Below are 16,195 nucleotides of genomic sequence, written 5' to 3' on the forward strand. Positions count from 1 at the left end.
ACCTACGTAGAAGTAAATAGGTACCTATATTTAATGGTATGGTAGGCAGCCGTTTTTTGTCGTTATACATTGGACGACGAGTCGTCTTGGCAGCCTTTTAAATATTATTCAATTTTTTATCACGTCACCCCTAGTGCTGAAATAACTAATTTTTGACAGCCGAGAGCTCACTCACTCACTCACTAGTTCACTCTGTTTCGGGTGCAATGCCGCATTGAAATTAACTTGAGTATGTATGGGATAAAGGAAATTTGCCTAAAAAAATAAGTATAAGGGGTGGGGTGTAAAGTCAATTTCACACCCCTATACACTCACATACTTCGCAACTCGCACTCAATTCGCTCTGTTTTATCGATACCTACTCGTACCTTTTCACATTTCGCATTTTTTCTTACGGAAAATTAGTATTTTTGTATCAACATCATGGTGTTATGAGTTATGACACACACCTAGACTTAAGGGTAGGTTTCTAAAATGTAAGAGTAGAGCATATTTTTTTCCGATAGAACAGTTGTTTCAGAAACCGTCAACAATTCGTTTGTGCCTTAAAATCACACTTGACACTAATATTATAAAGGAGAAAGTTTGTATGTGTGTGTGTGTGTATTTGTTACTCCTTCACGCAAAAACTACTGGACGGATTGGGCTGAAATTTAAAATAGAGATAGATTATACCCTGGATTAGCACAAAGACTACTTTTTATCCCGGAAAATCAAAGAGTTCCCACGGGAATTTTAAAAAACCTACATCCACGCGAACGAAGTCGCGGGCATCAGCTAGTATTATCATATAATAGACCTTAATAATATAATAGTAGGTAAAGCAAAAAAAAAAAAATTGCAAGTACATGTATAATGTATGAAGTAAAATCAATTTCACAGTCGATTCTCACTCGATTCGCCCAATTTTATCGATGCCTCTTCGGGTCCCGCATTTTCCTGATGCGAAATTAATATTTTCGCTGTTTCCGCCTTAACGGACGCGTCGCGGTGTCATGAAGCTACACGCACGAACACGCGCGAACCAAATGTGATAAGTCGACCGGGAAATTGATTCAAAAATACACCCGCCCAAATTGAATAGTCGTAAGTGAGTTACGCAAAACACGCTCCACTTGGTACGAGGGTTGTTCTTTGTTTTGTTCTTGCGTCTTGACTTTGACGGGTAATTTTTTTTTTTGGTTTTGAAGATTGATTTATATTTAGGCGGAGGAGCTAGGGTAGTTTCAGCCGAACGTTTTCTAACTCACAGAACTCTCTCACTCACACATTGTGTCACTCCCTGTGAACAGTCACCTTAACGATGCTAAAGTATAGTACGCGACAGGTCGACATGGCAATTGGGATGGGGACGCCCTGCACACCCAAACAACAGTCCAAGTGTGCAGGGCGTCTCCCCACCCCATACCCCGATTGCCATGTAGACAGACTTTTCACAAGAGAATTACGTAGGTTTTCAAATTTTTTATATTTTCTAGTCCATTAATGTACCGTTTAGGTTTTTCATAGTTTGCCTGTATGTTACATCAATCGTTGACATTTTACAAAACATTTCACAACTACTTTCATAAATGGTTTCCATAATGCTTTCGCCGTAATTTTGTTTCCGTTCAAATGTCAACAGTTTTCACAGAAGCGATTCGTAGCGTTAAAACTCAATTTACCAACCTTGGAATCTAATAGCAAGTTTTTTCACTAAGAGCAGCACCTTTTAATAGAAATACACACTGAAAACTCTACTTAAGTATTACATCTGTAACTTTCGGAGTTATGTGTGCAGAAACCTGCACACCTGAGAGTTCCCCATAATGTCGTCAAAAATGTGTGAAGTCTGCTAATCTGAACATGGCCAGCGTGATAGACTATGGCCAATCCCCTTCTCTTTCTGAGAGAAGAACCGTTTTCTGTAGTGAGTCGGCGGTGTATAGATCATTATGACTTATTACGGTTCATGAGATTCCCGCTGACTGACAGACGAACAGACTGAAGAGGCTTAGAGGCTTAATAATAGGGTCTCATTGACATCCTTTGGGTTTGGAACTCTAAAAATGGTCAACAGGGGGACGATTTTCCGTTCAGAACCCATTTCTGATAAAAGTAGGTGAGATATTCAGAAATGTGAATAATTTTCAATTTGGCGAGGTGAAACAAAGGACGATGCGTAATTAATGATCACATCAAAATCCTTTAGATATAAAGCCTTTGCCCCAATTCCGAGGCTTTTATACATGGGAGCCGCTTTGTCCGGCTATAGCCTGTGTCGGTCGCAGCATAGCTGGCATGCCATTCGCATAGCTGACGAGTTTGCGACCAATCAATACGATATAGACAGACTATTTCGAGAAAGGGGTCCTCTATTCCGAATTATCATGATTTGAGACCTTCCTAGCACAGTGATGAGCGTTGTCTAAATCCATACTAATATTATAAATGCGAAAGTGTGTCTGTCTGTCTGTCTGCTACGTTTTCACGGCTCAACCGCTGAACCGATTTGAATGAAATTTGGTACAGAGTTAGCTTACATCCCGGGGACGGACATAGGCTACTTTTTATCCCGGAAAATCAAAGAGTTCCCACGGGATTCCTAAAGACTCATCCGCTCAACCGATTTGTATGAAATTTGGTACCGAGGTAGCTTGCGTCCATGTTATTGATATAGACATCTTTTTATCACGGAAAACCAAACAGTTCCCACGGGATCTTCAAAAACATAAATCCACGCGGACGAAGTCGCGGGCATCCTCTAGTAAATTATATAAAAGGAAAATTTGACTGACTGACTGGCTGACTGATATATCAACACGCAGCTCAAACTACTGCACGGGTCGGGCTGGGCATACAGATAGCTATTATGACGCAGACATCCGCTAAGATAGGATTTTCGAAAATTCAACTCCTAAGAGAAGTAAAATTGGGGTTTGAAACTTGTGTAGTCTTTCTCAAAATTCCTTCAGGAGAATATTATTAGGTAACTTAGGCGTTCCTGTAAATATTAAAACACTAGACGTATCGGTGGACCCTTTGACACTGGAAGTTTCAGGATACATTGACGGACTGGACAATATTATAGGACTAGATATTTAGAAGCGATAGACGTTTTAGAACATTCTGGGACTGACTGTAACAGGAATCTAGATACTTCAGTATTCTAATCATTCTAGAAGACTGTCAGCCAGAGCACTGTTCTATCTATCATTGAACTATCGTGGTTTTTTTGTTAAAAAATAGCGAGCAAACGAGCAAGCGGATCACCTGGTGTTAAGTGATTTTCGCCGCCGATAAACATTTGCAGCACCAGAGCCGACCAGCACAGAGCAGCATTTGCCGACCTTTCAGTTTCAGATTTTTTGTACAAAAATAAAATATCAAGAACGCAGACAAGAGTCAGTAGCAGTTGTACTGTACGTAGCTTTGTTGACATAAATTGTTCAGAACGACATGACCCTCGTGCCTCTAAACTAAATCCTTTCCACTTTTGCTATGAATCTTGACACGCTCGGAGGAGCCTGGGGCGGGACAGTTTTTTGTTTTACTTTGTTGTGAATTCTTTGTAAGATACATTTTGTAGGTACATCCTCATAAATATAGATGCGTAGTTCTGATTTAGCTCGAAACCTTTCTTGAACAACATTTTGATACAAAAGTGTAAGGCGATGAATGTTTTTCCGGTTTGTATTAAGGCACGTATAACTTGAGCATCTTCTAAGATAGAAGAATAAGAAGAGTAGGTACAATAGAAGAGTTTTTTAGGTAAGTGTGTGTCAATCTAAGCCTAATTTTTGCTCACCATAAAGCAAGTTAATTGTGCAAACCTGTCCTTGGTTTCAAAAGTTCACATATTTTACCTACGGTGCTACTATGGTGTTTTTAGGTATTATTAGACAATGTTTAAATTTCTTGCTGTTATTCTTTTACAACATGAAATAAAAGGTGACAAAAACAGATTTAAATAAACACTATCAAATTATTATTTTTTATATATAATTTTTTTTTATATAATTAGGTATTCACCTAGGCAGAGAGAAGGGGAGATGTGTTCAGTCAACCAATCAGATTCATAATAGACGACATGAAAAAAATATCACGTGATCTTTTAAAAATCTGATTGGTTGACTATACAACATATCTCCGCTCCGTTGAAGTGGATACCAGGCCTAACAGGCCCAAGAGGCCCTAGAGGCCTGAATGGGGACTTGCTATTTGGATTTGAGCAAGAGCAGAGGTTTATACAAAAATTCAGCTTTAGCAATTTTTGTAAGATGACTGATGAGCCTTTTTATGATGAATTTCACTGAGCTTGTTTTGTGTTATTCTGGGCTCCGTAGATTCATATTTTACAATTTTTTTCAAACAACAATTATGCAAACAATAGTCAATATTGTGCTGACTTGAATGCCGCGCACCCTAAATAAGGCATTTTTTAATAACGCCTCCCAAATATTCGGGGGTACGGAGCGTGTGGTCACCCCGACTCGCTGTCAAAATGACACGGGTGATGGATGACGGTTTTTTTGTCCTCAATCATCATTTTATTGAAATTGATGGCTTGTTTGGAGCGCTTTTATTCGATAATCGCGTTTACGAGTGGTATTAATGCGGCCGTACAAAACAAACGTTTGCCATTCAATTTGTGTGACGATATAAAAAATAAATTTTTTTTTTTTTATGAGTCGGTACCAATGCGTGTTTTATTATGGGCTAGCGAGCGGCCTGGCTTTGCATGGGTGCAATTATATCAGTGGGTGTCTATGTGGTTATTTTTTTTTAATATATAGAATAAGACAGCTCTCAATCGACTTGATTTCTTTCGTCATCTTGAACAATAATTATCGCCGTATTTCAACAATTTAATACAAAACAATATTAAACTAAACATATAAATCTTAGTCTTGAATTGCTCTATCTAATGGTGAAAACCGCATTAAAATCTGTTGCGTAGTTTAAAAGATCTAAGCGTATAGATGGACAGATGGCGGAAAGCGACTTTGTTTTATACTATGTAGAGATGGTAAATTTTCGCTTGATCAGGCATCACCTTGTATTAAGAGGGGTCTCTCCATCACTCGCTTCATACAAACGTAGTTCCAATTTCATTTGAATATTAAGCAACCAAAGTCCATGAAGACACAGATATTAGTTTCTAGAATATGTCTGCAAAATTTCATGGGCTTTGGTTGCTTAATATTCAAATGAAATTAGAACTACGATTGTATGAAGCGAGTGACGGAGAGAGCCCTGTTAAAGTGTACAAGGGATGTCTGCTAGCTGCCCTTAAAATTGCCTAACCTAATTTGTGGAATACTTAAATGTGAAAATTGTTTACTTCTTCCTAGCGAAATATTCTAAATTGTGAATACAGCATTAAAATCGTATAATACAAAAATCAAATGCGAGTTTTAAAATAAACCTAGCCAAGAATAGAACCCAGGTCAGTTTTTGGGGTAGGTATTCTAACAGCTGCGCTAAAAAAGTTAGAGCAAGTTTAGTACTTCGTGATTCCGTGTTTCGGAACTGCGGCGATTCTAATCTCGCAAAGTGCCGCCTAACTCGATTACTCACAGAACTGTCAATTAGACCAGCCCTTGTGATGTTTCATCATCAAAGTTAGCCATTGTTATTAGAGAATACACAATATTTTATATTATATACCTATTAAATAAGTTAGATTGATTCTATTCAATTCAAAAGCAATTATTCTATAAAATAAATTCTGTAAAAGTATTGGTTTTTCAACCTAACAAAAAATGATATGTTTTTCATTCGAAATATTACTGTCATTAAAATCACCATCATTATCTCTTGTCATCGCCGACCCACTACTAAGAACGGGACTCCTCTCAGAATAAGAAGAGTTTAGGTCATAGTCCATAGACAAGTTCGGAATGGCAGACTTGACTCTCCTTTGAAAACATTATGGAGAAATCTCAGGCATGAAAAATTCTTCTGAGGAAATCTCTCACAAGAATTTTTCATTCACATAGGTACCTACTACCTACGCCTTGCATTTTATTATAAATGAAATCTTTATAAAATAAAGAAATTGAATACTCAACTATTATACTTAATAATTAAAATTGTTAATATTCGACGAAATCACGTGTAATTTAATATCGCTGCGTGGGTTTATTAATTATTGTAACAATAATTTGTACCACAAAGCAAAGGTCGTTGGTTCACGAGGAAACCAGAGACACGTAAATGTTCAATAGATGCGGCGCTTCATAGTAACAAAATATTTCAACGAACATCGGTGTTCGCACTCCTGACCATCGTTATGCGCTTTAGACTCAGTCCATATATAAAAATTAAACTTGTGCGATAAGTAATTCTAAATTACTATTCAAGTTATTATACATATATGAGTAGTTACTCGTACGCATTCCTACAAACACTCCTATGAAGTGATTTACCTCCTCGTTTCTGATTTAAACCGCTCAGATATTATAGAATGTCCTTCCAGCATCAGTTTCCCCTCCAAGTCAAGAAGGTTTCCCCCCAAACGGTTTCAACGCGGCATCGTACAAGAACGCTAAATCGCTTCACGGTACAGCTTTGCCGCTAGAGTGGATCATATTATGATTCGTTTCAACATGTTGCTATGAAACGCTCCATCTAGTAGAACATTTATATCGCTGGAGGAAACCCTATCCCTGCTAAAGGGGTGAAACCGTACCGGTGCGACGCCTAGCGTTTCACTACCCGCCGTAATTGGAGCGAAATCGTGAACGAGATGAAACGTGAAAATAGTTAGTTAAAGAGTAATATTTTAATGCCAATGCTCATGAAAAAACCACGAATTAATGAAATGATAAAAATGATGATGATCATTCTGAGCAAAAATCGTATCCTATGAAGCTGTCAAAATAAGTATTGCACTGATGATCTGCCAATTAATGATGAAGCATTGGCCATGCTTCATCATTAAATGGCAGATGATCATCATCATTATCATCAGCTTGCGGACGTCCACTGTTGGCCTTCCCTGAAGAACGCCACCACACCCGGTCCTCAGATATCTTCATCCAGCCACTTCGCGTCAGCCGCTTTATATCGTTAGTCCACCGTGCTGGAGGTAGTCCCACACTACGCTTGCATACGCGGTCTCCACTCAAGGATTTTCCGGCTCCAACGTCCATCGCCTCTACAACAGGCATGGCCTGCTCACTGCCACTTCAGCTTGCTAATAGTTTGGGATATATCAGTGACCTTGGTTCTCCTGCGGATTTCCTCATTTTGGATCTTATCCCTCAAGAAAACTCCTAAAATAGCCCTAGCTCGATGAGCGACTTATTAAAAAAATTGACGAAACAGCCTTATCATTAGTAGCTGCGTCTGAAGCCACCCACTAAACAATTCATTCCTTATACTATATAGTATATAATACTTATTTATAATTACTAAGACATTACAGGTCACAAAGTATATTACCGATAAAAGAAAAATAAAGAAAATTCGACTGCCAAAGTTAATTCCATTTTATTATACATCTATCAAACAAAATGACAGCGATATTATATACAGTAATAAATTATTATTAGAAGTATTTTTAACCCCCGACCCAAAAAGAGGGGTGTTATAAGTTTGACGTGTGTATCTGTGTGTCTGTGTATCTGTGTATCTGTCTGTGGCATCGTAGCGCCTAAACGAATGAACCGATTTTAATTTACTTTTTTTTGTTTGAAAGGTGGCTTGATCGAGAGTGTTCTTAGCTATAATCCAAAAAAATTGGTTCAGCCGTTTAAGAGTTATCAGCTCTTTTCTAGTTTTCTTGGAGAAAAGAAGGTTAGATAACCGTTAGGTTCATAATATTATGTTAATTGACAAATGTCAAGCTGTCAAGATGGACGTTGCCTAAATACATAATTATTTATTTGAAAATGATGTTTTGGAAAACTCAGATACTTTAGATCGTAGGCGCGGAATAGTCCAAGAAAATCAGTTCAGCCGTTTGAAAGTTATCAGGTCTTTCGGTCTTTTCTAGTTACTGTAACCTTTACTTGTCGGGGGTGTTATAAATTTTTAATTTACACTTGTATTATAACATATTCAATTTCGTTTTACGTCTCATTGTGGAAGCGATGTATATAAAAAATATATTATGAAGTTTATTACAATCCATCAAAGATAATAAAAATAGACATTGAATTAGGAACGTCTGCTTTTTCTTATAATTAATGTTAAAAATGTTCGCTTCCTCGTATTGCTGTTATAATACAGGTAATGCCCATCCGGTTTCTATTTTCGCGTCAGCTACAACAGCGGTTCCCGAATTCTTTTGGCTTCGGAACCCTTTTTGTTTCACCATTTTTCGGCGGAACCCTAGCTTTTAGTAAGAAGTAAACTAAAGACGGAAATACACTTACATCTCGTGGCGTGTGGTAGCGCGCCAGAAGCATATCGGTTTCATACATTTAATATGGTTAAAGACATACTTGTATGCCTTGTCGTGTCACGTCCTGTCAAATGTATGAAAACGTATGATCCTGGCGCGCCACGACATGCCACGCCACGTAAGTATATTTCCGCCTTAACAGCAACATTTTTTTTCGTGAAATCACACCATCTGAGGCTTTTTGGATTGGTGTCCGCAAAGTTTGATGTTAAGAGAAAGACTTTTTAAGATAAAAATATTTACTTAGTTAGAAGAAAAGGTAATTACAAAAATTTTAATGTGATGAATGAAATCTCTTCATAGTTTTCCTTAAAATTACATCGAAGTCAGGTTTTATGTCCGACAATTGGATGCGGAGGTCTGGTGCAGCATTCAACCTACTCCTAAACTTATTTTTCGTGTAGGCGTACGCTGAAAACCCAGCCTCGCATCTGTAAGTTGTCACAAATGGGAGTAATGCTATGATAGCTTTTTCAGCAATGCCCGGGTATTCGTTTTTCAGGCCAATCCAAAATTGACTCGGGTTCATGATAGCTTCAGATTCGAAAAGTTGTTGGAGTGTGGATGAATTTTTAATATCAATTAAATTTTCATATTCCAATACAGTCAGTGTTAAAGGTTTGGTACTAATCCTAAATGGATTTCGGACCCATTCGATTTCCCGTAACCGAAGCTTTTCTTCTGGAAAATATTCCTCCAAAGATGTTTTTAGGTTTGTCAAATGTTCACGTATACTTATCTCTACGTCTGTAGCGATTTGAAGATGATTATATTTTTTGAGAAATTGCTCAAGTAGTGGAAAACACTCATACCTTTTTTGTCCAAGACATTCAATCCACAAGGCGATTTTCTCTTTCAATGAAGATACTTTGTCACTCACTGTAAATATGGTTATCATTCTTCCCTGCAAAGAGCTGCTCACTGTGTTCAGTTTATCAAATATGTCAGCCAAATAAGCCAATCTCATCAACCATCGCTCGTCTCGTAACAGTTCAAGATAGCTAGCACTTGCAGGCGAAGGAAGGGTCTGTAAGAAAACTTTCAGTTCATCGCGCAATTCATATAATCTGTTTAAAACCCTTCCTCTGGAAAGCCACCTCACTTCCGTGTGTAGAAGGAGTGATTGATGCTGACTTTTCATGTCTTCACACGTTTTTTTGAATAGCCTTGACTGCAGTGGACGTGTTTTCACAAAATTGACGATTTGTACGGCTTGATCAAGGACTTGTTTTAAATCAGATGGCACTCTTTTCACGGCAAGAGCATGACGATGTAAAATACAATGACTGCTAGTACAATTTTGCGCAACAGTTTTAATTCTTGACACTGTTCCTTTTACTTTACCAATCATGGCTGCAGCTCCATCGCTGCATACATCAATACATTTATTCCAATCAATTTTGTTTTTTTTTCATGTATTCATCAATAACTTTAAAAATTTCTTCTCCAGTTGTATTGGCCTCCAAAGGAGCACAGAGAAACAAATCTTCTTCGATAGATTCTCTGTATGGATATCTGACAAAAACTAGCAGTATTGCTAGTCCGGCAACATCCGTACTTTCGTCCAGTTGCATTGCAAATGCATTGCTCTCTTTCAATCTATCAATCAATTCATCTTCAATGTGGTCTGAAATCTTATGAATACGGTCAGATACGATGTTGTTCGAACACTGTACCGTTGCCACTTTCTTAGCTGAATCCTCTCCAAGCAAGCAGGCAACAACTTCAGTCATGCATGGTTTCAAAAAATCCTCGGCTATTGTGTGAGGTTTTCCAGCTCGTGCAATCTTATAACTTAGCATGAATGAGGCTTTCGTGGCGTTTTCATTATCAGTTTTTGCATATTTTTGTAAAGCGGTCACACTTGCTTGATGTACATCTCTTTGTCTTTCAAAAAAACTAATGTTTTTATTTTTGAGGTGAGGATGATTAGTATCAAGGTGACGCTTAAGCTTTGCAGGTGCCAGGGAGCTATTCAACAAAATCTTGCTGCAAACAACACATTTTCCATCAGGATTTTCAGCATTCCCTATCGGTATAAATCCATAGGACAGATAGGACTCATCATATTTTCTCTTTTTTGAAGATATTCCCGCTTGACGTTCAGTATGGTCGGTAGTAGATGGTATCACTGTGTTTTGCTGATTTTGTTCAACAAAAGTGTCTTCCGTACCAATACCCTGAAAAAAAAAATGCAATAAAAAACAGTTCGTATAAGCGCGGACACATACGTGTAACTTTAACAAATTGAAATAAATTATAAAAAATAGAATTAAGTTCTTACTGAACAACTAGCACCACTGGTAATTTCCGTTTTTTTTTCAATTGTCTCTCCTTCTGGTGAAGATGAGACTTGGTCAAAAGCTTGATTAGATTGATAAGTATTAACATTACTGTCCACAAAGCTAGCACCACGTTTCCCCTTAGCAATCCCAGGTTTTAGCCATTTATCCATCGTGAACTGTAAGTAAAACACAGCAATATTTTAGGCAAAAACGACCTGTTTTTGTGGAACTATTATAAGTAGCATTTGATTTATCATTATAATACGTAAAAATAATAAAAACATACCTGCTTAAAACAGTGCTCGTAAAACTATAAACAATCACTATCTAGGTACGGAATTTATTCTTAGCTTATTTTCGAGTTTTAAAATTTGGTATCAAAAACTTGATCACGTGCAGTCCTAGTAATCGTATTGACTCAACTGAATGGTCGCAAGCTGCCGCGGTATGCCGCGGGCGGCGGGAGAGCGACGAACGGCGCGGGCGGTGGGAGGACGACGAGCGGCGCGGGCGGTGGGAGGACGACGAGCGGCGCGACCGGGCGACGCGACACGTGACACGCACAGCGTACCTACCTACCTACATGGCGCCTAAATGGAATTTTGGAATGCAATATTTTAAAACAAGTTGATTGAAAATGAATAATAAATTACGTCAATTTAATATTATCACAAGTGAAACGATTTACAATATGGAAATCTTGAATTTTCGCGGAACCCCTGAGGGTCTTTCACGGAACCTCAGGGTTCCGCGGAACACCTTTTGGGAACCGCTGAGCTACAATATTGATACCATCAAAAAAAAACCGGCAAAGTGCAAGTCAGACTCGCGCCCTGAGGGTTCCGTACTCGGGTATTTTTTCCAACATTTTGCACGATAAATCAAAAACTATTATGAATAAAAATAAATAACAATCTATTTTAGTATGTACAATTGCCTTTCATAATATGTGATACCCCACTTGGTATAAGTAGTTATCTACAACAAAAAGTGATCCTATAAGGGTTCTGTTTTTCCTTTTGAGGTACGGAACCCTAAAAGAGATGAATAGGCTCCTTCTAGGCAGACGCGTTCCACCTTAGGCTGCATAGTCACCTACTATTTGGTGTGATTGCTTTCAAGCCTATTTAGGTATTTATGTATTGGGCGCCGTTGGGTTAAGAAATAATGTATTGCATATAATTTTGGAGGATAGATTTTTCATTAGGAAAATAGGTAGTGCACTAAATAAATGAATCCCAAAATGTTCTTACAATTGCTTGCAAGAATCAACAGTTTACAGTGCGCTGGCTAATACAGATCGATCTTGGAAAGGCCCCGAGGCAAGGAAAATGAGTCAAGTCTTTGAGTGTCGAAATGAGGAACTGAATCTTGGTGTATCTGTGTTGATTACTGTTTGGGCTGTTTTCTAAGAGAAACCAAAGCAGCATGTTTAGCTGATGTTAATAACCTTCGTTAAACAGCTTTGATATTGATTGAAGTATCTATTCTACTAGCTGATGCCCGCAGCTACGCCCGCGTGAATTTAGGATGCATGTATTATACATATAAACCTTCCTCTTGAATCGCTCTATCTATTAAAAAAATTGCATCAAAATCCGTTACGTAGTTTTAAAGATCTAAGCATATATAGGGACAGACAGACAGGGAAGCGACTTTGTTTTATACTATGTAGTGATATGCAGATATAAATAATTGTAATAAGAAGTATAACTTTATGACGACTCACTGGCGAAATGGTTAATTACTGTGGGCTAAGTGGGACGTCCCGGATACGAATCCCGACAGGAGTAATTTGTGTAACATTATCCTAATAATATTATAATTAATTATATTAAGAAAGTTATTATTAAGTTTACTATTAGTAAGTACTAGAGGATGCCCGCGACTTATCCGCGTGGATTTAGGTTTTTAAAGATCCCGTGGAAACTGTTTGATTTTCCGGGATAAAAAGTAGCGTCCGTCCTCAGGATATAAGCTAACTCTGTACCAAATTTCGTCAAAATCGGGCCGTGAAAAGGTAGCAGACAGACAGACACACTTTCGGATTTATAATATTTATAGTATGGATTTGTTCCAGTACGACGTCGTATAGAAACTGTTTATAGGTACTTCTTAGTTTTAATTTAACTGTTTTCCTACGTCTAAGTAAGCCTTCACCATCTTAGACTGCATCATCGCTTACCATTAGTTAAAATTTCAGCTATCCTAAAATCAAATTACTAAACGAATTAAGTTAAAAAAAAAAGATTCCGACGAATTGAGAACCTTGTCCTTTTTGAAGTCGGTTAAAAATAGAATTCTATGAACAAAAATCTGTAAACTGCTATATGTATGTATGTATAATGTTATAAGTTGAAGCCTGTAAAGCAAATACTAGTCTAATATATATGAAAATAGATTATTGCAACCCCAAATCTGTTGGAGTACTTCCAAATAAAGCGGTACAAGGCTCACGTGCCCCTAAATCCTTTCCACTTCACGTTGAATCTCGACACGGTCGTCGGTCGTGTGAGACGCCCGCGGCGAGGCAGTTTTCATTTAACTTTGTTGGGAAATCTTTCTCCAAGAAATCTTTTGCCGTAGTGACTGCGCGTAGTGCAGGTACTCGTAGTTACGACGTTCTTTCTGGCGTAGCACTCGTAACTGTGTGTAGTAGTTTAAACGATCTTTCTTGTGTAGTTGTACGATGTAGTTTTCTAGTTCTTTTTCATAACTCTGCTAAAGGAAAGTAATGTTGAAAGTAGAAAGTTTGGAATACCACTATTTATATGTATAACCCTAACATTTGTTACTAGGCACCATCGTCTATCACTTAATATAGTATCTTCTTCTTCTCACTTCTTATCACTTCCTTCACATTTATCTCTATCGGAGGCTATACAAAGGGCATTGCAAAAAGGTGTGTTGACATTTTTGTTTTGATTGACTATTTTATTTTTATTTTGTACTCCAGAACGGATAACCGCTGGAAACACATATCCCGGAGTGAGCTCTCGTAAGACCTCAAGCTTGATGGACCGACGATATAAAGATTTTCGGATGCTATTGAATGACGAAGACTCTCTTTGTATAATGTAGTAGACAACAAAAGAAACTTGTCATAAATAATCGATATAAAATTATATCCAACCATAGATCCATCTTTTACCCGCAAAGCAATCTATTCAACTTCATCGACTCCCCCGGGTTTACTTTTAAATATTGATTGTCACACTTTAGCCACAGTCGGGACGCGGTTCGCTGTCAAAGTAACAGATCGTTTATTTAACTTTACGCAAATCCAACTGTAGTTTTATATTACTGGCAGTCTGTTTCCGTCTACACGAAAAACTTTTGCATCCAACTTTTGCTTATTTTCAAATCAAAATGTTCTTTATTCAAATAGAACTTCCTTTGCGCTATCAAAAGTCACTATCTGTTGGTGGTGAATCTACGGCCAGTACATCATCATCATCATCATCATCATCATCATCATCATCATCGATCCACCACCAGCTCACTACTGAGCACATGTTTCCTTTCAGAAAGAGAAAGCTTTGGCCATAGTCCACCACGCTGGCCAAGTGTGGATTGGCAGACTTCACGCACCTTTGAGAACATTATGTAGAACTCTCAGGCATGCAGATTTCCTCAAGATGAATCCTACTTAAATTATAATTGCGAAAGTGTATTTATTTGTTGGTTTGCTTTTCAATCATCTCAAAGCAATAAATCGACAGATTTTTTTCCTTGGATAGAATTTAAAACCATGGAGAGTGATATAGGCTACTTTTTATTTCGAAAAACGAACGGGTTTTCACGGGCTTTTTAAAAACCTAAATCCACGCGAACAAAGTCGTAGTAATTTACAGATTCTTATATTCATTATAGATTCTATAGAAAAATATATTGGTGGAGTTCTATCACGGACACGAAATGCTTTCCTTGCTCTTAGAAATATTCTTTTGTTCTTTATCTGACAGCTAAAATGTAGGTGGCGACAACTATTTGTGTAGAACACGAGAAATTTTCATATGATAACGTACGTTCGTACAAATACGCAGTGGGATACGTTCAATAATCCTGTAAAGTCAATAAACTCACGCCGGTGGGGGAAACTTTTCTCGTATTTCTTTTAAACTCCAACAAACGTGGGAAACTTTCTCCTCTTATGATATTAACGGGGGCTTAACGCAAATACTATTTGAATAAAGCCTTAAAAACGTACATTTGTGAACGGAGAAAACCCTTTTGTTTTTTTTGTCTAACACCCAATGATGTTATGTGATTCCAAAGAAACAGATTTCCATTTGTTACAGTAGATTACAGTGTAGCCGGCAGGAAATATTGTACATCAACCTTTAGAAAGAGACTTCGGCTTCGTAGAACGTTGTCTCTATCACTCATGCCTATGTGACGTTTTATCGGTCTCAACGACAGCGACAACGCTCTACGAAACCGCTGTCTCTTTCTAAAGGTCGATGTACAATATTTCCTTCCGGGTACTGTGCAAAATTGGTCCCAGTTGGTGCGAAATTCTTGTACCAACGTACTAAGCTTAAGAGAAGATAGGAATACTTCTATGATTATGATGTAATGTCTTTAAAACATTTGTACCTCAAGATTAATGGAGCAGCGTAATTTTTTGAAGAAATAAACGCTAAATAAAAATTTACAAATATCTAGTATAATACTAAAATATTTGTAAACCCAAAGACAACATGTCATGCCCTGTAATAATAAGTACAAACTAATTACAATCAATATGTTAGAATTACAAAAGTAACTTAGAAACACAAAAAAAAAAAATTTTGGTAATACATGAAAAATAATAATCAATAACAATTCCTTTTGTAGTAAATCTTTTTGTAAATTAAAATTAAGTTTTCCCACAAATACAAAACTTATGACGGTTTTTTTTCTTAGTGCATTTCTTTTATTCACGCTAGACTAAACAGATGGTCATTGTACGTAATTATCTATAGCTTGTATATCAATGGCGAAAGGAAAGAAATTTACCGAAAATCTTTCGGCGAATATTTGATTCAGTTTTTAAGCCGCTTACGCTAAGCCAGATGTGGATGTGGTTTTTTGGTCCAATGTACCATACCTACTATCTGGAATATTGCTGTAGTACCCTCGCTTTTGGTTTTAGAGGAATTATAAAGGGATTTCCTTTGTTTGAATTAAAAAATATTTTCTCCTATATTATACCTATGGTCTCATCTATTTAATTATGGATTATCAGAGTAAACTAGAGTGAGGAAGCTCTCAGCTTCATTCTGAATTGACGATTCTATGTCAAGTATGAATGCTATGGTGACGTTAAATCATAGAAAGTAGGGCTTTCTTAGAGCTACTTGTTGCCTTGTGAATTGTGGTGTTATTATAATATTGTCAACCTTACTCTCTCCCCCACACACACTCTATCATCTATCCTCATTGCTGAGGAACGTTACCCCTTTTCATTTATCTCTCGATGACAGATTTTTATGGGATAATCATGCGGTGGACTCCCAGATCCTTCCACATACGA

The 16,195-nt window shown here is 37.5% G+C and overlaps 2 protein-coding genes and 1 long non-coding RNA gene across 5 annotated transcripts in view; 1 reads left to right on the forward strand and 2 right to left on the reverse strand.

Annotated features, from left to right (window-relative positions):
* Positions 1–16,195, reverse strand: part of LOC123869709 (CUGBP Elav-like family member 1) — a 474,478-nt gene that overhangs the window by 428,925 nt on the left and 29,358 nt on the right. The gene's annotated exons all lie outside the window — the stretch shown is intronic.
* On the forward strand, positions 6,212–15,920 carry LOC123869715. The gene is made up of 3 exons (XR_006796952.1): positions 6,212–6,271; positions 15,185–15,187; positions 15,910–15,920. It is a non-coding gene; the product is annotated as an uncharacterized LOC123869715 (long non-coding RNA).
* LOC123869713 (zinc finger BED domain-containing protein 5-like) lies at positions 8,262–11,447 on the reverse strand. Of its 3 annotated transcripts, XM_045912715.1 has the most exons (3): positions 10,964–11,447; positions 10,677–10,853; positions 9,180–10,572 (listed from the first exon to the last, which is right to left on the reverse strand). In XM_045912715.1, exons 2-3 carry the CDS (start codon positions 10,845–10,847, stop codon positions 9,787–9,789), a joined length of 957 nt encoding a protein of 318 aa, XP_045768671.1. In that variant the 5' UTR covers positions 10,848–10,853; positions 10,964–11,447; the 3' UTR covers positions 9,180–9,786. The 3 variants fall into 3 exon arrangements, with proteins under 3 accessions (XP_045768670.1, XP_045768669.1, XP_045768671.1); XM_045912714.1 differs by having other exon boundaries at positions 8,262–10,853; XM_045912713.1 differs by having other exon boundaries at positions 8,262–10,572; positions 10,677–11,447.

Source organism: Maniola jurtina, chromosome 11 (genome assembly GCF_905333055.1).
Source record: "Maniola jurtina chromosome 11, ilManJurt1.1, whole genome shotgun sequence".
Taxonomy (NCBI): Eukaryota; Metazoa; Arthropoda; class Insecta; order Lepidoptera; family Nymphalidae; genus Maniola; species Maniola jurtina.